The sequence below is a fragment of the Hyperolius riggenbachi genome, chromosome 2, assembly GCF_040937935.1.
Source record: "Hyperolius riggenbachi isolate aHypRig1 chromosome 2, aHypRig1.pri, whole genome shotgun sequence".
Lineage (NCBI taxonomy): Eukaryota > Metazoa > Chordata > Amphibia > Anura > Hyperoliidae > Hyperolius > Hyperolius riggenbachi.
Window position 1 is genome coordinate 124736033 of NC_090647.1, and position 27002 is coordinate 124763034.

Sequence of the window (27002 nt, forward strand, 5' to 3'; positions counted from 1 at the left end):
GGTAATGGCAATTTTCAAAATGGTGGACAGAGAATTCCATTGATCACAGTGGACAAACAGGACACAGGAGAGGAGAAAGAGATTGAGTAGACCACACAGGAGCTAAGTATGATGTGTTTGTTTATTTTGACTTAATTTTTAGTTCAGGTTCTCTTTAAGTGGTTAATGGCACAGGTACTACTCACATCTGTAATAGCAGGAGGGCCTCCTGGATTGTGACCCTTTCAGTTATTTCTTTTAATTTGAAATCTCAAATTGGCACTGTGCCGAGCATGACACTTTCACTAATGGCACCGCTGCATTGTATTAGAAATATGCACTGTAGAGAACGGTGTGCAGTCACTCTGTTGTCAGGACTTGGTGGACGTTTAGTCTGACCATAGCCACTGCACCCTGCCAGTCCTCCCATGTGACCATGCACTGCTTTGTATTGGGCACATCCTAGTCAAGTGGATCTCTGTGAAAAGCCAGAATCATAACAGGTGTGTATATTGTTTGCTACCAGTAAGGTTGTATACAGCCTCCCTTTGGTGCTCAAACGTTGCACAGCTCTGTTTTAAAGCTTTATATACATATTAATCAGTCACTCCTAGCCTCTAAACCTCATCATGGAAAGATCAGGTGACTGTTAGATTTTTATTTTTTTATGTATATTTTCGAATCATTTACTATTGTTCCACTTTCCCTGGATTCTAGGGCCTAGAACAGGGGTCTGGAACCTTTTTTAGCTGAGAGCCATAAACGCCACATTTTAAAATGTATTTTTTGTGAGAGCCGTACAATGTTTCAAACTGGGACAGTGCGCATGCGCATCAGAGGGCTCATGTCCCTGTTGCCATGCCGATGTGTATACAGTTGATCAGCTGGGCAGTGGAAGTATCAGACACCGCTTCAGCATCTCTTGGGTTTCAGCAACATCAGCAATTTCCCCGAGAGCCAGAGAGGAGAAATACCAACTGACAGCTTGTACAATTAGCCAGCTGACTTGGGGGTTGATTCACTTAGTAGGACGAGATTGGCCCAATGGGTTGCCTGTCAAAAGACAGGCAGCCTATTGGGCCAGTCAAAGTGCAGGGATCTTGTCCTACAACGTCACTAGACTGAACAGGGTCCAGAGTGGGACAATTGTAGCAGCTGTTCGTTTTGGGGTAGCGCGAGTAAGTTAGTAGTGCACGCTATAGCAGTAGTGTGCCTACTCTAAAAGTTTTACTTGTGCTGCCACACTAAGCTGCGCCGGTTGTGCGGTGTAGCTTAGTGAATCAACCCCTACTGATTTGTCTGTGAGCCAGATCTGGCTCCGAGCCATAGGTTCCCTACCCCTGGGCTTGAAGATTCAAAATAAATGGGTATAGGGTTAAGATAACTCCTTTTTTTCTTTTTTTTCTCTTATAAATTCTCAGCAGAAGTACATAGTACAGCGTATTACATAGGATAGCGTAACACAGGCCATAGAAAATGCCGAAAGCGGTGATCAGTTAGTTTTTTTTACTTTTTTTGATGGAAGCATTACCTTCTGTGCTGGTTTGCTGGGCTTTTTAAGTATTCATGTCTTCCACTAGTAATGTAAGGCTCTTTGCTAGTATATGAGAAAGTCGTTTTTGGCTTAAGGATGTGTTTGCCGGGGATATTTTAGTCTCGCATAGGTTCAAGTTTCTTGCTTTGACATGTGCTGACATAATCGCTAACACTTCTAGGGTTTCAGCTTCACTGATGGGGATCCCTTCATATGCATTCCTTAGCCAGAAGTAGTAGTACCCGTGATCTTTATATATTTTGTGCAGTGGTAGTAATTTTACATTACTGTACACCTGATGAACTATGTAGGTTTACATTTGTTTTCAAATGTAACGTACAGAGCTGATTAATCTGTTGGTGGTTTATAAATTAAAGAGACACTGAAGCGAGACTAAATCTCGCTTCAGGTCTTATGTATAGCAGGGGCACGTGTGCCCCTGCTAAAACGCCGCTATCCCGCGGCTTAACGGGGGTCCCTTCACCCCCAACCCACCCCCCGCAAAAGTTGGTCGTAAAATGGTCGCTGGTAATCTTCTTCCTGGAGGCAGGGCTAACGGCCGCAGCCCTGCCTCCCAGCGCGTCTATCAGACGCGCATCGCCGCCTCTCCCCCGCCCCTCTCAGTGAAGGAAGACTGAGGGGCGGGGGAGAGGCGGAGATACGCGTCTGACAGACGCGCATGGGGCAGGGCTGCGGCGGTTAGCCCTGCCCCAACCAGGAAGCGCTCCCCCGCTGCACGGAGGGGGTTTGGGGGGGACAGGGACCCCCGTTACGCCGCGCTATAGCGGCGTTTTAGCAGGGGCACGCATGCCCCTGCTAGCTATGAGGTCTGAAGCGAGATCTATTCTCTCTTCAGACTCTCTTTAAATTGGTTACTTTTCTGCAATCTGTTGTCTTGACTGTGTATTTTCTGTAGCTTACAGTGCCCCGTATTCCAAGCAGAGAGGCTTCCTGTAATTACTTCATAAAGTAGCACTTTTTTGCCCTCAGTATGACTTAAGCTGCAAACTATTTTTAAAGTGTTCCTGCACAGGACAGAAGGAACACAGAGAAATGTATTAGAGAGTTTAGCCTGTCTAATTCCATCTCATCTGTGTCTAATCACAAGCTGTAATTTGATCTCTCGGCTGTCAGCTTCCTTGGCAGAGCAGCTGATTTGTAAACATAGTATGTTAATCATGTCTGCTTCCATTGAAGCAGGAAGTAGACACACTGAAAATTTATTGCAAGATTTCTATCAGCAGTAACAGATGTTTTTTCTTTAAGGCTATTATGCTGTTGCTTATTTTTTAGAGCAGAAAGGAAATTCTGAGTTCAGGTCCGCTGTAACCATCACCTTTAATCATCAGGTAGTTCTAAAAGCGCTACCAATAACAATCTCTGTAAAGAAATGGTGTTCGCCTCATGGCTGCACTGTTTTGCTCTATGGCGAGGGGAAGGGTTGTGATGCATGAGCGATTTCACACTGCATAATCTTGCTTTGGAGCCTTGTGCCCACATTAGCTTTTCCTCGGCTGAAATGATCATCCCAATCAGTAGCTGATACCCCATTTCCCATGAGAAATCTATTCCTTTTCTCAAACGGATCATCAGGGGGCTCTGTATGGCTGATATTGTGGTGAAACCCCTCCCACAAATGTCAGCACTGAGGTCTTGACATCACAATGTGGGACCCTTGTTGCATCGTGGGAAATAACAGCTGTTTACAGCTGTTTCCAACTGCCAAAAACAGCAAGCAGCATCTCCTTCCACTGACATCACCTGCCAGCAGTAAAAAATGTCACCCTGTGATGTCAGAATGTAAATCTGGGAGAGGGAATATTTTACAATGGGCAAACACCGACTAAATCATTTATTCATAATTATTGTAAAAGGTAAAGAACTTTTTTTTTTATGACATTATTTTCACTGGATTTTCCTTTTTAACCACTTGAGGACCCAGCCTTTATCCCCCCCCCCCCCCCCCTTAAGGACCAGCGCTGTTTTTTATGATCTGTGCTGGGTGGGCTCTGCAGCCCCCAGCACAGATCAGGTTGCAGGCAGAGCGATCAGATCGCCCCCCTTTTTTCCCCCCTATGGGGATGATGTGCAGGGGGGGGTCTGATCGCTCCTGCCGGCTGTCATGTTGCCGGGGGGGGGGGGGGGCACCTCAAAGCCCCCCTCCACGGCGAAATTCCCCCCCCCCTTCCTCTCACCCCTGGTGATCGGGGCTGCACAGGACGCTATCCGTACTGTGCAGCCTGTGACAGGATGTCCTCTGTCACATGGCGGCGATCCCCGGCCGCTGATTGGCCGGGGATCGCCGATCTGCCTTATGGCGCTGCGCAGCAGCAGCGCCGTTCAATGTAAACAAAGGAGACAAACTTCTCCTGCGTTTACATTTAGTCTGCGAGCCGCGATCAGCGGCTCGCAGGCTATTCACGGAGACCTGCTCCGTGATCTATGAAACGGCCGCTCGCGCGAGCGCCCTTTCCTGATTAATTAGGGAGGCACCTGGTGACGCAGATGTGCGTCGCTGGTCCTCCAGCTACCACTTTGCCGCCGCATGGTATGAGTGTGCGGTCGGCAAGTGGTTAATGTCAGTCGGAAATCTAAAGTGTGTACGTTTCTTTAGACCACATACACCCTTAAATTTTTTCTCTGACATGGCGCTGGTCTTTATTCTCTTGCCTGAAAATCCAGAGTCTGGTTGTCCCGTTTATATTTTATTTATTTTTCACTAGCAATCCATTGGACTAGATCTGGTCTGCCCAACAGCCCTTTTATTATTTTGGCATATAAAACGGTATATGCAGAAAATCTTGCAGAGTCACAGATTTCAGGATCAAGAGCCATTTTTCCAATAAGTTCCATTACATTTCCTGTTGCATAGCAGCATGTGTGCACCACTTCTCCTGAGGAAGTAAAAGTTTGTTCACGAAACGTGTGAAGTCTAGTTCTGAGCTGTTAGTGTGATTTGAAAATTGTATTAAACATATACAGGTTACCTGTGAAAAGTGAGGCTTTGTTTTTTTAAAGTTTTATAATTTCCTTTTAAATCATGCTTTTTCCTTCTTTACAAAGGTGATGGCACTTCAGCAGTTCCACAGGCAGTTTCTGCAGAAGACCTTAAAGAGTGTTTGAAGAAACAACTTGAGTTTTGCTTTTCAAGGTACTTTGATGTGCATAATAGTTGGTCTACTGTCCATTGAGGGTGCATACTAGTAAGTTGCTGTGTGAAGAGCTTTTGGTCTGGTTCACACTATGCTTGCAAAACACAATTGCCTAGCAATTGCATATTTTTATTTTATTTACTTATTTTTGCATCGTGAATTTTTGTGGTTTTTTTTGTTAGTTGCATTTTGAGATTACCATTCAAGAGAATGAGAATTGCATCACAATCGCTGCCAAAATGTTGCATGCTGCAGGTTTGGGATTAATGCAAATTAAAGGCTGCAGTGAGAATGATCCCACAAGGATACAGTTTTCACTGAGCACCGGTGTGGTTAGTTTACATTTAGTGTTGGTTGCTTGACCTCTCAAGCAACCAGCAAGCACACTAACCAGTATCAGGGCAATCCCTGCCTGTGCCAGGGGGGAGGGGTCTTACACGGTTTATGTGTATAGATCTTGACCTGAGTCCAAATTCCAGAAATGTTGCTTTACTTGCATGTATGCTTTTTCTTTTATCAGAGAGAACCTATCAAAAGATTTGTATCTTATGTCACAAATGGACAGTGATCAGTTCGTACCTATCTGGACGATTGCAAACATGGAAGGAATAAAGAAACTGACCACTGACATGGACCTCATTGTTGAAGTTCTCCGCTGTAAGTAAAACTGCTATTTAGTTAGTAATGGAGAGGAGTGAATCTCCATATTGGATTCATAGATCCCTGTCTCTCAATTTGAGATGTCTGAGTCTAATAATTACACCTTTCTTACAAATGTTATGTAAATTACATGCAGAGTAGAATTAGGCCAATCAAATGCACTTCCTAAGTACCTATAGTATTGTGGATTAGTGGAAATTTAGAAGTATTTTTTGGAAATTGGTATTTTCATGTTCAGACTCATTATCTAGTTGTGCTTGCCTGTAAATTTGCACCTATTAATCATTCTAAAGGTGGGTACACACATCAGATAAAAGTCTTTGGAAAATGAAAGATCACAGACCAATGGTACACTTTGCTATGAATTATTTTTTTATAAATGCATTTTAACAGGATTAATAAGAAAAAAATGTAAAAATTCATTATTTCTCAGTTTTCGTCCATTATAGCTTTAAAATAATCCATGCTACCATAATTAAAACCTATGTGTTTTATTTGCCCGTTTGTCTCGGTTATGACACCATTTAAAGAGACTCTGAAGCGAGAATAAATCTCGCTTCAGAGCTCATAAATAGCAGGGGCACGTGTGCCCCTGCTAAAACGCCGCTATCCCGTGGCTAAACGGGGGTCCCTTCACCCCCAACCCACCCCCCGCAAAAGTGTGTCGTAAAAAGGTCGCAGAATTTCCCTTCCTGGAGGCAGGGCTAACGGCTGCAGCCCTGCCTCCAGTCGCGTCTGTCAGCGGCGCATCGCCGCCTCTCCCCCGCCCCTCTCAGTGAAGGAAGACTGAGAGGGGCGGGGGAGAGGCGGAGATACGCGCTAGCAGGGGCACGTGTGACAGACGCGCGTGGGGCAGGGCTGCGGCGGTTAGCCCTGCCCCAACCAGGAAGCGCTCCCCGGGTGTATCGAGGGGGATTTGGGGGTGAAGGGACCCCCGTTAAGCCGCGCTATAGCGGCGTTTTAGCAGGGGCACACGTGCCCCTGCTATTTATGAGGTCTGAAGCGAGATTTATTCTCGCTTCAGACTCTTTAAATGTTGTCCCTATCACAATTTATGGCGCCAATATTTTATTTGGAAATAAAGGTGCATTTTTCCATTTTGCGACCATCACTATTTACAAGCTTATAATTTAAAAAATGTTCGTAGTATACCCCCTTCAAATGCATATTTAAAAAGTTCAGACCCTTAGTTAACGGTTATTTTTTATTCTTATTTCCCCCCCCCCCGTTAAAAATTGTATTGGGTAATATTTTGGAGTGGGAAATTTAATTTTTAATGTTATATGTGTAAATTGTAATGTAAAAAAAAAGTAGATGTAGTTCTACTATTTGGCCACAAGATGGTCACCTTGAGCTTTTTTTTCTCTCCTTGTGCTTCTCGCTAACTGGAAGCACAAGGGGGACGGGGCCTTTTTCTGCAAAAAAAAAAAAAAAAAAAGACTGAAGGCTCTAGTTAGAGCGCTTCAGTTTTTCTGCTGGGGACACGGATCGGTCATTGGGAACCATGTTCCCGTTCACTAATCCCAGGGCTACCGGGGACATCACGGGAGCGCGGCACCGCAGCAGAGCAGCCACCCGGATGTGAGGATCACATCTGGGTGGCAGAAATGGTTAAAGAAGGTGTGTATGAGATCTGCAGATATAGACTATGAATGCATTTTGCAGGAAGAGATCTTTTGCAGATACTGATCTGTTGCATGTGTACAGCATCTTGCAAAGATTTTTATGTGATAGGGAGTTCAGCTCAATAGAATAGTCTGTGGAGGTATGGCTCCTACGACATGGAAGGGGGTAAAATTTGTCTGTGATCTTTCATTTTCCAAAGACTTTTATCTGATGTGTGTACCCACCTTTAGGGCTCAAGCCCGTTAGAAGCCTTTTCTAAGCAATAGTGATTTGAAAAGGCTCTTCCTAATGCAATGCTATGGGGGATTTTTTTTTATAAAATCACATCTCTCTAGTGCAGGGGTGTCAAACTCAAGTGGGCCAAAACTGATCGCTGGGACCTAGTTGCGGGCCAACCTCAATGTCTACTAGCCACCTTCCTCCCTTATAAAGTTCCCTGGTGGAGTGGGCCAAACATAATGCAAAGTGGGGAAACCACTTTGGGGGCCAAATTTAATTGCTGAGGGCCAAATTTGGCCTGCAGGCCGGAGTTTGTCATTTATGCTCTAGTGGGATCAGCCCCATAGCATTACATTCACAAGAGCTTTTCTAATCACAAAGTGCTCCAGTGGGTTCCAGACCTTAACCACTTCACCACTGAGGGGTTTTACCCCCTGACCACCAGAGCAATTTTCACCTTTCAGCGCTCCTTCCATTCGTCTATAACTTTATCATTACTTATCACAATTAAACGAACTTTATCTTTTTTCCACCACCAATTAGGCTTTCTTTAGGTGGGACATTATGCCAAGAATTATTTTATTCTAAAATGTGTTTTAATGGGAAAATAGGAAAAATGTGGGGGAAAAAAATCATTATTTTTCAGTTTTCGGCCATTATAGTTTTTAAATAATGCATGCTACTGTAATTAAAACCCATGAAATGTATTTGCCCTTTTGTCCCGGTTATAAAACCGTTTAAATTATCTCCCTATCACAATTGGCGCCAATATTTTATTTGGAAATAAAGGTGCATTTTTTTCAGTTTTGCGTCCATCCCTAATTACAAGCCCATAGTTTATAAAGTAACAGTGTTGTACCCCCCTGACATAAATATTTAAAAAGTTCAGTCCCTAAGGTAACTATGTATTTTTTTTTTTTTATTGTAAATTTTTTTTTTTTTTTTTTTTTTTAAATTACTAAGTAACTTCTTGTTTTTAATGCGACCTCCAAGCGTCCTTCCGGCCGCTTGGAGGAAGTACTTGGAGGCTGGGTAAGTGTTTTTTTTTTCACAATGATCGCGCTGTTCATCGGAGAGCAGCGGATCATTGCGGGGCTTAGATCAACGAACGGGAATGGATTTTCCCGGTCATTGATCTCCGGGCGGGCGGCGGTTTTACTAGCGGCAGGCGGCGTGTTTACGAGCGGGAGTGCGGGCAGCGGCGGGAGCGCGGAAAGTACGGATTTCTCTGTCCCTGGGGGTTAAAGGATGGAAAAAGGGACGGAGAAATTCGTACGGGCGGGGGTAAAGTGGTTAATCTGTTAGTGGAGTAATGTATGACAGTTCCTTACCACCTGTGAATTAAGTCCCACCTTCTCAAGTAGACACATGGTTTCTACTATAATGCATGAGTGCTGGGATATGTAGCCTGGTATCTATTCATCTATCTCTGAGCTGTGTCAAGTTTCCAAAGCTCTCTTGCCACATGAAACTGGTTTATAGTTCATCAACTTTATATATATATATATATATATATATATATATATATATATATATATATATATATATATATATATATATATGTATGTATGTATATGTATGTATATGTATATATATGTATGTATATATGTGTATATGTATGTATATATGTATATATATGTATGTATATATGTATATGTATATATATGTGTATATGTATATGTATATATATATATGTATATGTATATATATATGTATATATATATATATATATATGTATATATATATGTATATGTATATGTATATATATATATATATGTATATGTATATATATATATGTATATGTATATATATATGTATATATATATGTATATGTATATATATATGTATATGTATATATATATGTATATGTGTATATGTATATATATATATATGTATATGTATATATATATATGTATATGTATATATATATGTATATGTGTATATGTATATGTATATATGTATATGTATATATATGTATATGTATATGTATATATATATATATACATATATATAATGTATATATATATATATGTATATATGTATATGTATATGTATATATATATATATATATATATATATGTATATGTATATGTGTATATATGTATATGTATATGTATGTATATATATGTATATGTATATATATATATATATATATATATATATATATATATATATATATATATATATACCTGATTTATTATTGAAATTTGACTTTTTTTTGTTTTTTTTGTTTACTTGGACCTTCTTTATCCCTCTTGCTGTCTTTATTTATTTTTTTTTTTTATTTTTTTTTTATTTTAGCTACTCCTGTGGTGCAAGTGGATGAAAAAGGCGAGAAAGTCAGACCAAATCATAAGCGATGTATTATCATTCTTCGTGAAATCCCTGAAACAACTCCTGTAGAGGTATGATGGTCAACACATCTCGGCTGTATTTCAAATATACAGTTGTCCCTCTCATCATACAGCAAAGCCCCCAGTATCCAGCATTGGCGAGGGCCGCCGGATGCCTGTGCTTGCCGCTTTAGTAACAGGCCAAAAAAGCAACCCCCCCCCCCAACCCTCTGCCCTGTGCAACATTACTCACCGAGCCTCCAGCACCATCTTCTAGCCTCCCTGTAGCTCCTGGCGGCTTTCCAGCATCCTCTGTGTAATGCTACGTACACACATGCGACAACGATCGTTCGTTGAGAACGACGAACGAGCTTTTAATTGATGAAAGAACGACCTGAGTAAAGTTAGTTTTTAAGTGTGTAACGATCTGATCGTTAGAACGAACGTTACATCACGTAAAGCAACTATTGCGCCTGCGCATAAAAATGAGAAGTTTCAGGGAGAAATAGTGAAATGCGCACGTCAAGCCTAGTACGAATGACCGTTTGCAACGATGTACTACTTTTGCAAACGATCGTCGTTGGTTAAAATCCGCCGAGACAGAAATTTCTTTTGTAGCGATTTGGCTCGTTCGTCGTTTGTCTTAATAGTCGGTGGTTCGTTTTTTGTAACGATCGTCGTTAGTAAAGATCGGGGAACGATCGTTACAAACGACTATAGTCGCATGTGTTTACGCACCTTAACCACTTAAGCCCGAAGGGTTGACATTTTTTTACATCCGAGCAACTTTCACCCCCCATTCATTTGCCAATAACTTTATCACTACTCATCACAATTAATTGATCTATATCTTGTTTTTTCCGCCACCAATTAGGCTTTCTGTGGGTGGTACATTTTGCTAAGAGCCACTTTACTGTAAATGCATTTTAACAGGAAGAATAAGAAAAAAATGGAAAAAAATTCATTATTTCTCAGTTTTCAGCCATTATAGTTTTAAAATAATACATGCCTCCATAATTAAAACTCACGTATTGTATTTGCCCATATGCCCCGGGTATTTCACCGTTAAAATTATGTCCCTATCACAATGTATGGCGACAATATTTTATTTGGAAATAAAGGTGCATTTTTTCCGTTTTGCATCCATCACTGTTTAGAAGCCCATAATTTATTAAATCATATTGATATACTCCTTTGACATGCATATTTAAAAAGTTCAGACCCTTAGGTAACTATTTATGTTTTTTTTTTATTATTGTAATTTTTTTAATTTTTTTTTAATTTAAACTTGTATGTGGGTATTTTTTGGTGTGGGAGGTAAACAGGTTTTCTTTTAATATATTTATATGTTTAATTTGAAATTTTTTTTTTTTACAGGTGTAATTTGCTATTTGGCCACAAGATGGCCAGAATTCAAAAGTCCTGGGAGCGATCGATCTCGCTCCCAGGCAGAAGAAAGGAGCCCAGAGCTCAGAAAAGCCGCAGCATCTGAAGAGACGCTGTCGGCTTTTCTCCGGGGGGGTCCGATCAGCGAAAGGGATTTATAATCCCTTTCACTGATCGGTAATCTAGCGGCCAGCAGCAGGGGCGCGCACGGGGGGGCCCGCGGGAGCGCGCGCAGCCCAACTGGACGAGAAATCTCGTCCAGTTGGGCTTAAGTGGTTAAGTCTCCCAGCGTATCACCTGACCCGCGCCTGGTTATTTGACATGCAGGGAGCCATACACAGCCTCTCAGAAGGTTAGACTTCTGGATTCTCTTAAGTATTTAATGTCATGCAAATCCCCCAAAACACAGTCCCCATTATCCCCTCAGGCATGCCGGTTAGTTGAGGCTTCCGGTTGCCTAAGTTTAGGATAATGGGGACTTTGCTGTATGTGGTCATCACTTGTTGCTGATCAAGATCACAATGTTAATTGCAGGAAACTGGCGATAATTTAATCTCTTTGGCAATCTGTAAAGGGTGGATGCTGCACAAAAGGAACACATTTGGGGGAATTGACTGACTGCTTTCTATCCCAATGGGCTTCTGAAGTAGAATGTTTAGAAATAATGCACAGTCTGCAAATTCTGACAATTACAGCCCAGTGTTTTTTTTATTACAGGAAGTGAAAGCACTATTTGATCATGAAAATTGTCCCAAAGTAATAAGTTGTGAGTTTGCTCACAATAACAACTGGTATGTTACATTCCAGTCTGATACCGATGCACAGCAGGTAAGTCTCTTCTGTTATTTCATGTCTTTAGAGAATACTGAAGTCAAGTCTCAGAATTCAGTGCTCTGTAGTGTGACCTGTTGGTGAATGTTCACTGTGTGTGTATTATTTTAATGACTGACTCCAAATGATCAGTAATTCCAGAAAGTCTGATGCAGTGTTTTTCTGATTTTTGGCACCTCCATAAAATTAAGGTTGGCAAGCACTTCCCAGCTTTTTCACTCTTTCCTCCAGTGCCCAAACCTCTTGTTTAACATGACAATTGCCATCCATAGCTACATTGAGAAACCAGACTGACATTTGCTTTGACTTTAGTGACCTTTGTGCCTGGGGCTGATTGATGGTTTAATGTGTTTTAATTATCCAAGCAGTTTATATGTAATTTGTTGACTGGAAATTAGCGTTTTTCAAATACCTCATGCCAGTGTGACATCATAGTTTGCCAAATACACATGCTAGAGTGGATTGCTCTCCTGCCAAGAATCTGGCTTGTGTACAGCTCTGCCCCAATTCTGAGTTTGTTCAGATTTCTTAGTTTTTTCTGCAAATATATGCAGTTGAAAATAGACCAATCAATTCAGACAGTGGCTTTCCATAGGTACATTTTCAAGCTGCATTTGCATGCAAATTTATATAAAATCTACTTGAACTTGGAATTATTTCCATCTCATTGACCATCCCTAGTTGGAATATAGACCAGTGCCTTTACAAAGCTGAAGGAAAGGATCAAGGAGACCTATTGTACAGCGCCACGGAAGATGCTGGCGCTATATAAATCAAAAATAACTTGGCCTCCTTTCAGCTAGGCCAGGGCTGTCAAACTCCAGTCCTCAAGAGTCATATCCACACCAGTGTCCAGGAAGGACTGGAAAATGGAGGAATTTGTTTTACTTGATATAACCACACTCTGTTCAGTTCTATCAATTAATTTGAACTGTGCTAAGTGTGAGGACCTTGGCCCTTAAAGCGGAATATAACCCTGCATTTCAACTTTGCTCTAAAACATTATTTACAGCATATTATATGCAACCAGCATTTTTTTTTTTACTAGACCAGCATTGGAAGGGTTACACACAGAGGTTTAAAGTTCCGTGGAGAGATATGCAGACGCATCCGAAGTTCATAAACAGCCTAAGCAGTTGGCACTGACCACTGTATCGGTTTTCTTTTTAAGCTTTTCAATAAACAGTGAAGTGAGACATCTACAGGGTTAAGTGAAGTCTGACACTGTTAAAGTGACCCTTTAGCAAGATACATTTGGAGACTGCCTATATATATATATATATATATATATATATATATATATATTATACTATTCTAATTGCCTGACTATTTCCTTCTGATTTGGTTTCAATCACAAGCATGCAGGTGTTATACTCAGGACTTTAGTCAGTGCCTGATCTGCTCTCTATGTCGGCATGCCTGCGGCTGAACTCTCGCTTAATCCCCCTGAAATCCCCAGGGGAAGATTTAGGGATTGCTTCCGTGCAGAGGCAGAGCTTTGGGCAGTAGCTCTCCCTCTACTCCCGTTAATCTGCGCTGATCGCCGCCTCTCCCCCCGCCCCTCTGTCTTCTTTCACTGAGGGGGCGGGGAGAGGCAGCGATCAGCGCGGGTTGATTGGTCTTCAGGCAGAGCTACAGCGCTAAGCTCTGCCACCCCCAGGCAGAGTTTCAGGTAGGGCATTAACGCTGAAGACTCTGAAGTAAAAAAAATAAATATATTTTTATTATTTTTTTTTGAGGCTTCAGAGTCTCTTTAAAGTTATTGTTGACACAAATGTAACCCCCAAACACTCCCATCCTAAAAACCTAACCTCTAACACCCCCTGAACACATCCTTAGCTTTTTCTGTGTTCTAGCAGTTTACAGTAATGCTATAGAAGTGATGGGTTGCTTTACAACTATAACAGAAATGAAGTATAGATTGTCCATAGACTCGGAAGGTACGGTATAAAGCAGTGGTCCTCAAACTAAGGCCCGCAGGCCGAATGCGGCCCCCCAAGGCTTTTTCACTGGCCCCCCAAACAAAAATGTATAACTTCTAGATGTTGCCCACTGCACCCCTCAATATCAGCAGTCCCCATATAGAATAGCAGTGCTGGCACCACTCATCCACATACTGTAGAAGCCAGTGAGCAGTCATTCGCTGGCTTCCAATGCAATTCTGCATCAGGTGACACTGCTGTTGTCACCTGGGTATGCTTCACTGGTGCACAAAGATGTTCTTTGGGGCGCCTCATGACTGAATGGCTGCTGCTGGGAGTTCTCCTCTGAGCATGATTGGGGGTGGGGGATCAATACCTGACCACATCCGGTGGGCGCTCGTGAGGGCTGCCCCGGCACAGAGCTCCTGCTTTTCCCCTGCTTTCTCTTCATATAGCATAGATTAGAGTTTTAGTTTTAGTTTTTGTATAGTGTATATAGTGCAGTGTACATAGTGCAGCTAGCAGAAGGCAGTTACAGCTGCTACCTGCGGAAGTTTTGCAAGCTTAAATCCGCCCCAACCGTCCGGGCACTTGCCTGACCCACGTGGAGCGTATGCGGGACCGATCCGGAGCCCAGGAATCCGACATATCTGAGGAGCCGACTCGCCTGCAGGAGCCAGGGGGAGATCGGATGCCTGCAGCCTGACGATCCCCCGGCCCCGTGGAGGAGCCGACTCACCAGCTGCAGAGAGCCGGCCGCCGCCGACTCTCCCTTCCGCCCCCCTTGGAGGAACCGACTCTTCACCAGCTGCCGGGGATCAAGCGAGCCGACTCGACAGCTGAAGGTGAGCCAGCCGCGGATCTCTGGTCTGCTAGAGGGCACCTCCGCCGAACGATCCTACGGCTCACCACGTGGAGGAGCCGACTCACCAGCCGCCGGTGGAGCCACAGGCCCTGTGGGAGAGCCGACTCTCCACCTTTAGAACCATCCGCTGACCCCTGGCCTCCCACCGACCACTGAGACGACCCCCACCAGGCCCCCCCACCGCTGCAGAGAGTCAGCCGCGGGCCTCTCGCCGGTCATCGAGGCGTCCTCTACAGGCTCCCACCGCTGCAGATAAGGCCTCTCACCACCAGGCCCCCACCGCTGCGGAAGCCAGCCGCTAACCTTTGGCCTCCTTCCTGGCCTCCTGCCGTCACCGTGGCTGGCCTCCTGCCGCCACCGAGGCGGCCGCTACCAGGCCCCCACCACTGCAGGAAAGGCCCCCCAGCTCACAGCCTGCTGCTATACTCACAGCCAACCAGCAAGGGTAAGGCCCCACTGCATATATCTGTCTGCTGCCCCCACTGTTGTCCGCTTTTTTTTTTTCTGGGATCCCCCGGAGCCTAGCCTACTAAACTGTTCCCCCAGGGCCTAGCCCACTGTACTGCACCTCTGGGTGATGCACCTAGCCTGCATGCTCGCCTGCGATACTTATGCTTGACCTGGCTATGATTTGCTCGACCTGGCTATGAATTGCTCGACCTGGCTATGAAATAACTGTTGTGCTTTCCACTACCTGCCCTGCTTGGATGTACATTTCTGACTGTGTGGAGGGCTGCTTGGCTGGGACTGATCTCTGTACTGGCATGTGCACCTCTAAGCTGCCTCTTGCCTCCTGTCTGTCCGAACTGGGGGAGGGTGCTGCACACACTCGGCGGAACTATCCTTTAGCTCCAGTATGCCATGCTCCATCACCCCACGCTGGCATCCGTCCACTCCCCACACCTGCGACCGGGGCTTGCCCACGTCACCCCCCTCCACACGTACGACCTTCACCAGAGAGCAACTACTGACGTGGGTGCCGCATGGCCCCTCGCCCCCTGAAGACCTACTCCTATCCAACCAGGTCTGGGACCACATCCGGCAAGTCCTGGATCCAGCTTTGAGACCACATGCAGGCCGGCGGCGGAGAGGATGCCGCGCAGGGGCCCACACGAGGCTGAGAAAGAAGGGAATCCGTTCAGCCATCCCCTCAGTCCTCCTAGGCAATGTCCAATCCCTCCCCAACAAACTGGATGAACTGCGCCTACTCTGTGACAGAAAGGACCTCAGCAGAAGCACTCCAGCCCTCTGCTTCACAGAAACATGGCTACATGAGGACATCCCCGAGAGTGCCCTCCTTCTCCCGGATTACAGCCTCATCCGAGCAGACCGAGACCCTGTCCTCTACAGGAAGAAAAGAGGGGGGGGGGGGGCATCTGCTTCTACATCAGCTCCTCATGGTGCCCCACCTCGTCAGTACTCGATAAGAAGTGCTCCCCTGACCTGGAACTCCTACTAATTCATTGTAGGCTGCCATACTCGCTGCGCGAGTTTTCCTCGTATGTCCTTGCTGGTGTATACATCCCTCCTGATGCCGACGTCAAATCTGCCCTGCTGGCCCTCAATGAGACTTTCTCGCAGTGGGAGACATCCCTCCCGGACTCACTGTTAATCATCGTGGGGGACTTCAACAGGGCCAACCTCCGACAGGAGATGCCACGCTACTACCAACATGTTGCCTGCCCCACAAGAGGCCAGAAAACTCTAGACCACTGTTACACAGCCCTGAAGGATGCCTATAAGGCGGTCCCATGGGCAGCCCTCGGCTCCTCGGACCACTGCCTCGTCCACCTTATTCCCACCTACAGGAGGCGCCTGGAATCAGCAAATCTGACAATCAAGTCCGCCAAAGTGTGGTCTGAGGAGGCCAAGCTGAAACTGCAAGCCTGCTTCGATTGCACGGACTGGAAGTCCTTAGAAGCGCCAGACCTGGATGAATGGGCAGATGTCGCTTCATACATCAGTTTCTGCGAGGACTCCTGCATACCAACAAAATCCTTCAAGGTGTTCCCGAACAACAAGCCATGGTTCACAAACAAGCTGCGTCGACTGCGAAGAAGCAAGGAAGCCGCTCACAAGTCCGGCAACCGGGAGGACTACAGGAGAGCGAGAAATGACCTAAATCGTGAGCTGAGGGCAGCCAAAAAGGAGTACTCTGCAAAGATGGAACACCTGCGATCTATGGACACCAGGGCTGTATGGAAAGGGCTGAAGGCCATCACTAACTACAAGCCCCTACCCAAACATGCAGCACCCAGCCTACAACTCGCCAAAGAACTTAGCAGATTTTACTGTAGGTTCGAGAACCAGGCACGGGTGGGGTGTCTGGTATCGACCACCCCCGCTCCAGGCCCTGCGAGCAACATCCCGAATCCGTTGGCGGTGAGTGAGGCTGATGTCCGGCGCCTCCTATTAACGCTAAGCACCAGGAAAGCCTCCGGCCCCGACGACGTATCTCCTACCTGCCTGAAAACCTGCTGCCATCAACTTGCTCCCATCCTCTGCGACATCTTCACCAAGTCACTGCAGGAAGGCAAGGTTCCCACTTGCTTCAAGATGTCAACCATCATCCCTGTTCCAAAGAAGCAGGGGGTTGTGGACCTTAACAACTTCAGGCCTGTGGCCCTGACATCTGTAATTATGAAAACCCTGGAGCACGTGGTCCTAGCTTACCTCAAGCTCTCCACCTCGCCCCTACTTGACCCCTACCAGTTCACCTACAGAGCAAACAGGTCTACCGATGATGCAATTAATATCTGCATGGAGCACATCAATGACCACCTCGACAGGCCGAACACTTATGTCAGAATACTTCTCCTTGACTTAAGCTCGTCTTTCAACACCATCTGTCTGCACATACTTCATGAGGACCTAGCTGCACTAGGCGTTCACTCAAGCCTACGCCTGTGGATCACGGACTTTCTCACCAACAGGTCCCAAGTTGTCAGGCTGGGCAACATCCGCTCCCAAGCAGTGACAACGAATACAGGGGCCCCTCAAGGCTGTGTGCTGTCCCCGATGCTGTTCTCCCTCTACACAAACAATTGCAGATCGGAGGCTGACTCAGTTAAGGTCATCAAGTTCGCCGATGACACCACTATCGTTGGCCTTGTCACTTAGGATAATATCCACGAGTACTGTCAGCAGGTCGAGAGAATCTGCAACTGGAGCAAGGAGAACAGGCTGGTGCTTAACACAGCAAAGACTGTCGAGCTAATCATTGACTTCAGGAAGTCTGCTCCCACCCCACCTCCAATCCATATTGATGGCATCGAGGTGGCCATAGTGCCCTGCGCCCGCCTCCTGGGCACTAACATCTCCTGCGATCTCAGCTGGAAGTCCAATATCACTGTCATCCAACGGAAGGCCCAGCAGAGACTCTTCTTCCTACGGCAACTGAGGAAGGCCGGCATGACCCAAGAAATTCTGGTCAGCTTCTACTCCGCCACAATTGAGTCAATCCTCTGCTCTTCCATGTTAGTCTGGTATGCCGGCGCCACTGCCAGCGACAAGCTCAAACTACAGAGGGTCATCAGGTCGGCGGAGAGGGTCACCGGCTGCCCCCTCCCCTCACTTGCTCTATTGCACAACAAGAGACTGAAATCCAGAGCATTGAGGATTGCATATGATCCCTCGCACCCAGGTCACCGTTACTTCAGTTTGCTCCCTCTGGGCCGGAGACTTCGTGCCATCCCTACAAAAACTACTAGACATAGAAACTCCTTTTTTCCATCGGCTGTCAGCCACTTGAACTCCCTCCACATACTTCCATCAGTACAAGCCCAAACAAGCGGAGGGGCGGGTTGCGCCACTCCCGGTCAGGCAACTGTACTAACCACCTCACAAGGCAAACAGGACTAACCACTGGTCACCTCTAGGCCTCTAAATGATACTGTGAAGCATGTATATGTAAATCTTATGCGCTATGTAAATGTAACTTATCTCTGACCCTATGTACTCCTTCTCTGTCTTTCTCTGTCTTCTCTTCCCGAGCTATATGTATGTGCCAAAAATAATTCCGGGCATGATCGCTCATGCTTGGCGAAATAAACTTTTATGATTTCTGATTAGATCCAATGTAATGTTTTTAAACATCATTTTAAGTATGTTCCGATCTCCCGCCGTGCAGTTAAATGCATGTGGAACACCCCTGCTGTTAGCTGCATCAGACAATGCATGGGATAAAACTGTTGGAGGCATGTATGCACTGTATATATGTGAAAGCATCCCAAGTGTGTCTGATTGTATCAATGTAATTGTACATGAAATTATTTTTTAATTCATTGAAATCCTAATGCACAGTTAGCAAAACTGCATACTTTCCTTCTAGTAGCCATAAAAGTGTAAATGTCATCTGTGGGTGTAGTTTTTGTAGAAAGTAACCCAGAGTGAGAAAAAGCAGGCTGCCTTTTTAGTGAACAGTCTTAAAGTGAATCTGTAGTGAAAAGTCAAAAATAGATTATCACCTAAGGAGTGGGTCCTATAGAGCCTTCCCTTTATCCTCACAGTCCCCTGGTATCCCAGCAGTCTTCACCGTTTAAATCTCCCACCACAGGAGACTTTGGAAGTCTTTGGACCACTCTGGCGTCCGAAGACTGACAGCTCTGTACTCCACACGCGAGAGGGCGCGTGCGCAGTACAGAGCTCCCTGCCTTCGGAAGTCAGTGTGCTTCTGAAGACTCCCGAAGCCCACCCAATGCGGAAAAGAGCAGTCTCCCACTGATCGGTTGAGACTGCTAATGGGGGGACATGGGGACCTTGAGGAGACCTATAGGCTCTATAGGACACAGAGCCTTTCCTCTCTTTAACCAATTCACCCCCAAGGGTTTTTACCCTAACGGACCAGAGCAATTTTCACCGGTCAGTGCTCCTCCCTTTTATTCCCTAATACCTTTATTACTAATCACAAGAAAATGATTTTATACCTCGTTTTTTTTTTTCGCCACCAATTAGGCTTTTTGTGGGTAGTACATTTTGCTAAGAAATATTTTATTCTAAATGTGTTTTAATGGAAAAAATAAAATGATGGAAAAAAAATCATTCCTGTTTTCAGCCTCTATAGTTTTGAAAGTTAACTTTCTCCTGTGGATAAAACGGACACATTTTATTTGCCCGGTTGTCACGATTATTAAACTGTTTAAATTGTCCCTATCGCAATGTACGACGACAATATAATATTTTGAAATATAGGTTTTGTTTTTCTTTTGTCTGGTCCATAATTACAAGCCCCTATGTAGTAAAGTAAAAGTAATTTCCCAGCATAAAATCTAGATGAAAAAAGCTGAGCCCCTAAGGCAACTATTTGTGTGTGGTTTTTTTTTTTGGGGGGGGGGGGGTTTAACTGATTTGAGGTATTTTTTTAATGGGGGGGCCTTCAGCCATCTCCCCTCCCCCCCCCCCCCCCTTTTTCCCCACTAGGGGGATGTCCTGCTGGGGGGGTCTGATCACCGCCACTCTGTGTGGTCGAGGGGGGGGGGGGTTGGGATTTCTCCACAAAGCCCCCCTCCGCAGCTATTTCCAGCCTCCCTCTTTAGCCCTCCCTCCCCTCCTTCCCATGGGCGGCACAGGATGGCGATCCGTCCTGCACCGCCTCTGATAGGCTTCAGCGTATTAGATGCCGGCGATCCCCGGCCAATCAGAGGCCGGGGATCGGCGATCTCCTTTCCTTTACGGCGCTGCTGTGCAGCAGCGCCGTGCGATGTAAACACCGGGGATTTCTTCCCCGCGTGTTTACATTTAGCCTGCGAGACGCGATTGGAGGCTCGCAGGCTGCTGTTCACGGAGACTCCCTCCGTGAACTGGCATGGAATGACCGCTCGACCGATTCCATGGACACCATTGGACCTGCCAGGCGGTCGTTAAGTGGTTAGTGTTCCAGAGACAAAAAAAAGATAAAAATGTTATACATACCTGGGGATGCCTCCAGCCACTTGCACACAGATCACTCCAACGCTGCCGTTCTCAGCCTTCTCGATAGCCGCTACCAGGTCCCGTAACTTCAGCCAGAATGACGCATGAGAAGAGCGCTCTCTACGTACAGGTACATAGAGTGCACTTCTCTTGCGCAGACTGGCCAAAGTCACAGGACCTGGTACCGGAGCTGGAGAAGACTGAAGACGGCGGCGTGGGAGCGATTCATGCACATGGGGCTGAAGGAATCCTCAGGTATGTATAACATATTTTTCTTTATCGTCTCTGGTTTCCTTTTAACAGGAGCCAGAATGCAATAGCGGAGGTGTTAACTCTTGATCTGTTAAATGACATTGGCCTCAATTCACTAAGCTTATCTCCTGTCTTTAATAATGTTTCTAGAGTGGTCACTGTGGTGATAAGGCATGTCGTATTCAGGAAACATTTTACCTCAGGCAAACCTGAAGTTCACTCTTCTGTCTAAGTTAACTCTTCAACCCTTAAAATAACTCCACAGTTAGACATGCTGTTTATTAACTGCGTGTGAAAATAACTACAGAGGAGGTAACTTAAAGAGAACCCGAGGTGTGTTTAAAGAATGTGATCTGCATAGTGAGGCTGGATCTGCCTATACAGCCCAGCCTCTGTTGCTATCCCAAACCCCACTAAGGTCCCCCTGCACTCTGCAATCCCTCATAAATCACAGCCGTGCTGTGAGGCTGTGTTTACATCTGTAGTGTCAGTCTCGGCTGCTCCTCCGCCTCCTGCATAGCTCCAGTCCATGCCCCCATCCCTTCCCTCCAATCAGCAGGGAGGGAAGGGATGCAGGCGGGGACCGGAGTTCTGCAGGAGGCGGAGAGAGCAGCAGACTGACACTATAGAGATAAACACAGCCAGCTCTGACAAGCTGTTTGTCAGCAGCGTGGCTGTGATTTATGAGGGATTGCAGAGTGCAGGGGGATCTTAGGGGGGTTTGGGATAGCAACAGAGGCTGGGCTGTATAGGCAGATCCATCCTCTGTATGCAGATAATAATCTTCAAACCCACCTCGGGTTCTCTTTAAAGCGGAATATAACCCTGCATTTCAACTTTGCTCTAAAACATTATTTACAGCATATTATATGCAACCAGCATTTTTTTTTTTACTAGACTAGCATTGGAAGGGTTACACACAGAGCTTTAAAGTTCCTGGATAGAAATACAGACACATCTGAAGTTTAGATACATTTAAATAAATACAATGTAACAAGTGTGGAAAGTGACACACACACACACTCTGAGGCCCCGTTCAGACTGCAGAACGCAGACCGCAACGCATGCGGACCGCAACGCGTACGAACGCACGCCATCCGCGTTCGTATGCGTTGCGTGGCTGATCCCATCACTGAAAAGTGAATGGGACAGCCATGCGTTTTTACAAAAAATGCGTGCAGCATGCGTTTCCGGACTGCACAGGTCCGGAACGCATGCAGTGTGAACATCAGACATTGCACTCTATGCAATGTCTGATGTCGTGCGTGTCGGCCACCTGCACGCGTTTCCAAAACGCGGCTGGAAACGCGTGCAGTGTGAACGGGGCCTGACTGTGCAGGAGCTGGAGGACAGCCAGAAAGTGTGTAACATTCACCACTTGTTACATTGTGTTTACTTAAATGTATCTAAACTTTGGATGCGTCTATCCACGGAACTTTAAAGCTCTGTGTGTAACCCTTCCAATGCTGGTCTAGTAAAAAAAAAAATGCTGGTTGCATAGAATATGCTGTAAATAATGCTTTAAAGCAAAGTTGAAATGCAGGGTTATATTCCGCTTTAAGGAAAGAAGAGATAGGGTAACTCTCACTGTGTGGAGGTAAGTTTTCTCTTGCCTTATTATCTCCAGCATGATCTTAGTGAATTGAGGCCATGCACTTCTTGCTGAAAGCCTCAGCCTTGGGGTACGTACACACATCCCATTTTGGTTGGCTAGTTTTATCACTTCCATGTTCTATGATAGTTTATCTACACAATCTGTTCATAGTATTCAAATCCGTTGGCCCTCATACTAGGTGGAAGTGGTAAATAGGTCAATCAAAATTGTTGTGTATATGCACCCTTAGGCAGGGATCACACTTTAGGTAATTGCATGTGTTTTTCCATGATGAGCAAATGCACCTAATGATTCCCTATGGACAGCTGTGTTAAGAGTGCTACCAACAGCGGTTTCCGCATCCGGTAAAAAATACCAGCTGTTTTTTCTTTGCATATCGCATGTAGTTCCTATTGTCAGCTGGCTGTCGTCCAGGTGTGCTGAAAACGCAAAGGATCGTCTGCAAAAAAAAAACCTCAGCCATTTTCTGTGGACTCAAGTGTGATCTCTAAACTTCCAGATTTAGAATTAATGTAATTTAGTATTTTGTGCATGTATCAAGACCTTTTCTGCTCCATAGTAAACTTTTTTTTTTCTCTTCCTCCCCTTTTTCCTGCTTAGGCTTTTAAATATTTAAGGGAAGAAGTTAAAACCTTTCAGGACAAGCCAATAATGGTAAGTAGTTTTTATTTGCCCTTGCTGCATTATATAGCCCAGTGATGATGACTTGCGCCTGGAGGGAATGAAGGTTAACATTCATAAATGAGCGGTTTCAAACCTTTCATTTTTGTAAATAATTGTACACCTCTCAGAGACCAGTATTAATTGCTGATCCCTGACAGTGGTAGTGACTTTATGCTCAGTTTATGACTGTTAAACCATCCCGATGAATGCAAGATTATGAGATCTGAGGGCTTAAATTCTGGACCAAAGCCATAATGTATTAGAAACTGTATTGATGTAATGCGCACCTCTTGGAGTAACAAGCTGCATGTAAACCCAGTTAGTTGTGCCAGCTCATGGTTGGACAATATAATCATGCTCTCAGGGGTAAAGACAGCACTTCTCTGCATTTGGAATTACACTGTAATTCATCAAAATACTGCTAAGCTGTCCCTTCACACATAAACCCTGTTGATGGCGTACACTCAATTCCCTTAACTTATCCATAGACTATTATACTGTGTACAGCAGTGAGTCAAACCATGCACATTGCCAACTTTCCACAAACAAAGTATCCCTGATGGGAGGAAAACTAATCAGCTGGAAGAAACTTAGATGCTAGTAGTAGTGTCCTGACCCTGAATCTGTCAGAGTGCAACTTAATGATCAGACTGGGTAATCTTTGCAAGCACTTCTGTAGGTGCACCTTGGCTTTCTCTACCCAGATGTGACTTAGGTGAAAAGGTTGGCTGACATGGATTTTCCAGCTCACTTTTATTGTATTCAGTGCCAGTTATAGGCCTTCCACTTGTAGACTGTTCTAATGATTCTCAAATCTCTAATGTAGTAGTGTTGATGATTTCCTGTTTTTTATGCACATTTTTGTGTACGCAATTAATGCATTAATTCTTCCCACAACAGGCCAGGATAAAAGCCATCAACACATTCTTTGCGAAGAATGGATATAGAGCAGTGGACTCAAGTGTGTATACCCAGCCAGTTCAGACTCAAGCACAGTTTGCCTCTCCACTCTTTATGCAGCCTGTATATAATCCTCATCAACAGTATTCACTATATAACATTGTGCCTCAGACGTGGTCTCCAAGCCCAGCACCTTACTTTGAAACACCACTGGTAAGTGGTAGCCAACTCTCGCTGTCATAATATACCAATGCTGTGTGATTCTGTTTGATTTCTGTATATTTGAGGAATGTTTACTTACAGGGAATGGTTACAGAGAGGTGAGCAGCTGGCTGTTTAATTAGTGGAAAATGGTTCCATTCAGCCAGGATATTTGTATGCTCAATTTGGGCAGCAGAATAGTTGTGGTCAGAAGTCTACAAACCTTTTGCAATAGTGCAACATGTTGATGTAACACTTGCTTCAAAATGAGCAAGCAAAATGGTGAAAGCTCTTATAAATGCTTACAATGGCTCGTTTTATTTTATCAGTCATGACCTCCTTAACCCTTGCAGAGTTGTATTCTTCTGGGTGCCGAATGGATATACTGTAACGTGGTCTGGATAGATAACTGTCATAGATTTTTCTATGCCTAGTGCCTGGTTAACTAACCTAGATGAGGGGTGTCAAACTCTTATACAAAGTGGGCCGAAATTGTACACTGAGACCTAGTCGCGGGCCAACCTCAATGTCTACGGGCCACATTCCTACTTTTATAAAGTTCCCAGCTGTTGAACCACACACCACACACACACCCCTACCTATACAGTTCCCTGGTGTCTAGTGGTGGTCCTTCCCCCTATACAGTTCCCTGGTATCTAGAGGGCCCACCCCCCTCCCCTATACAATTTCCGAGTTTTTAGGGCTTTCCCTCTACCTCCCTTATATGGCTTCCCTGGTGATCTAGGGCGTTACCTCCAGTATAGTTTCCCTGGTGGTCTAGAGTGGCCCAAACATAATGCAAAGTGGGGAAACCACTTGGGAGCCAAATGTAATGGCTCTGAGTGCCAGTTTTGGCCCGCGGGCTGGAAATTGATATGTATGATCTAGACTGAATGTGTGCATTGTGCAGGTTAGAGTTCACATTGGAGTTTGTTGCTATGGGAGTGTTTTAGGTTTATTGCAGCTGAGGTCTTGCATTATAGCCCAGTGATGATGACTTGCGCCTGGAGGGAGTGAAGGTTAACATTCATAAATGAGCTGTTTGTAAACTTTCATTGTGTAGGTAATTGTACACCTCTCAGAGACCAGTATTAATTGCTGATCGCTGACAGTGGTAGTGGCTTTATGCTCAGTTTATGGATGTTTAACCATCCCGATGAATGCAAGATTATGAGATCTGAGGGCTTAAATTCTGGACCAAGGACATAATGTATTTGGAATCCTATATGTATGTCGTGCGCACCCCTTTGAAGGCGTAACAATCTGCATGTAAACCCAGCTAGTTGTATCAGACAATATAATCATGCTCTGAGGTAGAGACAGCACTTTTCTGCACTTAAAATGACACTGCAATTACTTCAGCAATATACTGCTAAGGTGTTCCTTCACATATAAGCCCCGATGACGGCATAAACTCAATTCCCTTAAAAGCAAACGTGAAGATGTACAAAGTTCAAGTGTGTTTTGAATGCTAATGCATACCCCCCTCATGATCTGCCTTCAGGGGCGCTGTTTGTTCCATTGATGATTGTGTTAAAAACGTCAGCTAAGAGATGTTGCTGAAGTTATCAGTGTGTGATTTCATATTTAAAAAAAAAAAGTCTTTGTATAATGTAAGCAATTTCAAAATGTTTCTGTTAACTTTTTTCAGTGTGTGTGTGTGTATATACAGGTAGTCCCCGGTTAACGATCGAGATAGGGACTGTAAGTTCGTTCTTAACCTGAATCTGTTCTTAAGTCGGAACATTGTGCCTCTAGTGTCCCCCTCCGTGTCACCTCTGCCCTTTGTACCTGTTTATACAAGTTTTAAAAGCAATTTTTTTTTAAGTCGACTTTCTCAATTTGAGAAATATTTTTATTGACTTGTTCTCATAGAAACAGACAATCCATGCCGTTCGTATCGACGGGTCTTTCGTAAGTCGGGGACTACCTGTATATCTATCCTCCATAGCATTACATAACCATGAACTTCACAGATCACAAGTGCATAGAAATGCCCTGCTAGTGGGTCCCAGCCCAGGTTTAATAGTTTTTTTTAATGCAATGTGTACGTCAGGCGTTTTTAAAGATTACTTGTAAGTGTAAGGTGGCCACACACCATATCATTTTTAAATATCTTTTCAATTCAAGAATTGAAGGCAATTTTTCTGATTGTAACATTTCAAAAACCTGACCAATGTACCATACACGTTCAATTTGTTCCCAGTTATGATGAAAATGATTGAAATCTCTGAAAAAATTGCTTGGATTTGTACATGAAGAATTTTTTTATCTACTGCACACCATTCAATTTTCATATAAATTGGTCAGAAAAATCCAACACTCCCGATCTTCCTTTATCAAAACAGGAAATTCGATCAGATTTATCTAAAGAATACATTTAAAAAAAAAAAAATATAGCTTTTTTGATACTACTGATCGTATTTATCAAATTGTGTAAAATTGGATCTTTTAATTGTATGGTGTGTGTGTGGCCACCTTAAAAGCATGTTATCTTATATCATTATGGTTTTTGTTTTTTTTCCCCCCCTCCAGGCCCCGTTTCCTAATGGTGGTGGCTTTGTAAATGGTTTTAATTCTTCAGGATCTTATAAAACAAGTGCTGCTTCATTAAGTATAGGAAGGCCCTTTCACAGAAATCGGTATGTCAATTTAGATTATTCCAATTGATGTCTGCACACTGTGAGCAATTTAACTGTCTTTGGAGTGTAATCTTTTTGCTTGTTGCTATGCACAGTAAGTGCTTGTGCCCATGTACTCTCCTTTGCTGGAAAGGGCCTGTTATACATCCGCAAAGAGGATTGCCATTCAGCTTTTCAAACAAAAGAATGGAGTTTTAGCAGTTCGGCCTATTGTGTTAAACTGTCTGACGAAAGCTTTCTGGAATGGTTCAGCTAGCTTCTCATTTGTTAATGACCGAGTACTTTTTTTCATGTCCTGTAAGGTCACAGGCT

General features: G+C 44.5%; 1 protein-coding gene across 2 annotated transcripts in view; it reads left to right on the forward strand.

Moving 5' to 3' along the window:
* Window positions 1–27002, forward strand: part of LARP4 (La ribonucleoprotein 4) — a 102143-nt gene that overhangs the window by 34421 nt on the left and 40720 nt on the right. For both annotated transcript variants that reach the window (XM_068267345.1, XM_068267344.1), the window contains exons 4-10: window positions 4577–4664; window positions 5186–5322; window positions 9472–9575; window positions 11607–11717; window positions 22885–22938; window positions 23848–24060; window positions 26584–26690. In XM_068267345.1, the coding sequence (XP_068123446.1) occupies window positions 4577–4664; window positions 5186–5322; window positions 9472–9575; window positions 11607–11717; window positions 22885–22938; window positions 23848–24060; window positions 26584–26690 (814 nt within the window). The remainder of the gene's footprint in view (window positions 1–4576; window positions 4665–5185; window positions 5323–9471; window positions 9576–11606; window positions 11718–22884; window positions 22939–23847; window positions 24061–26583; window positions 26691–27002) is intronic.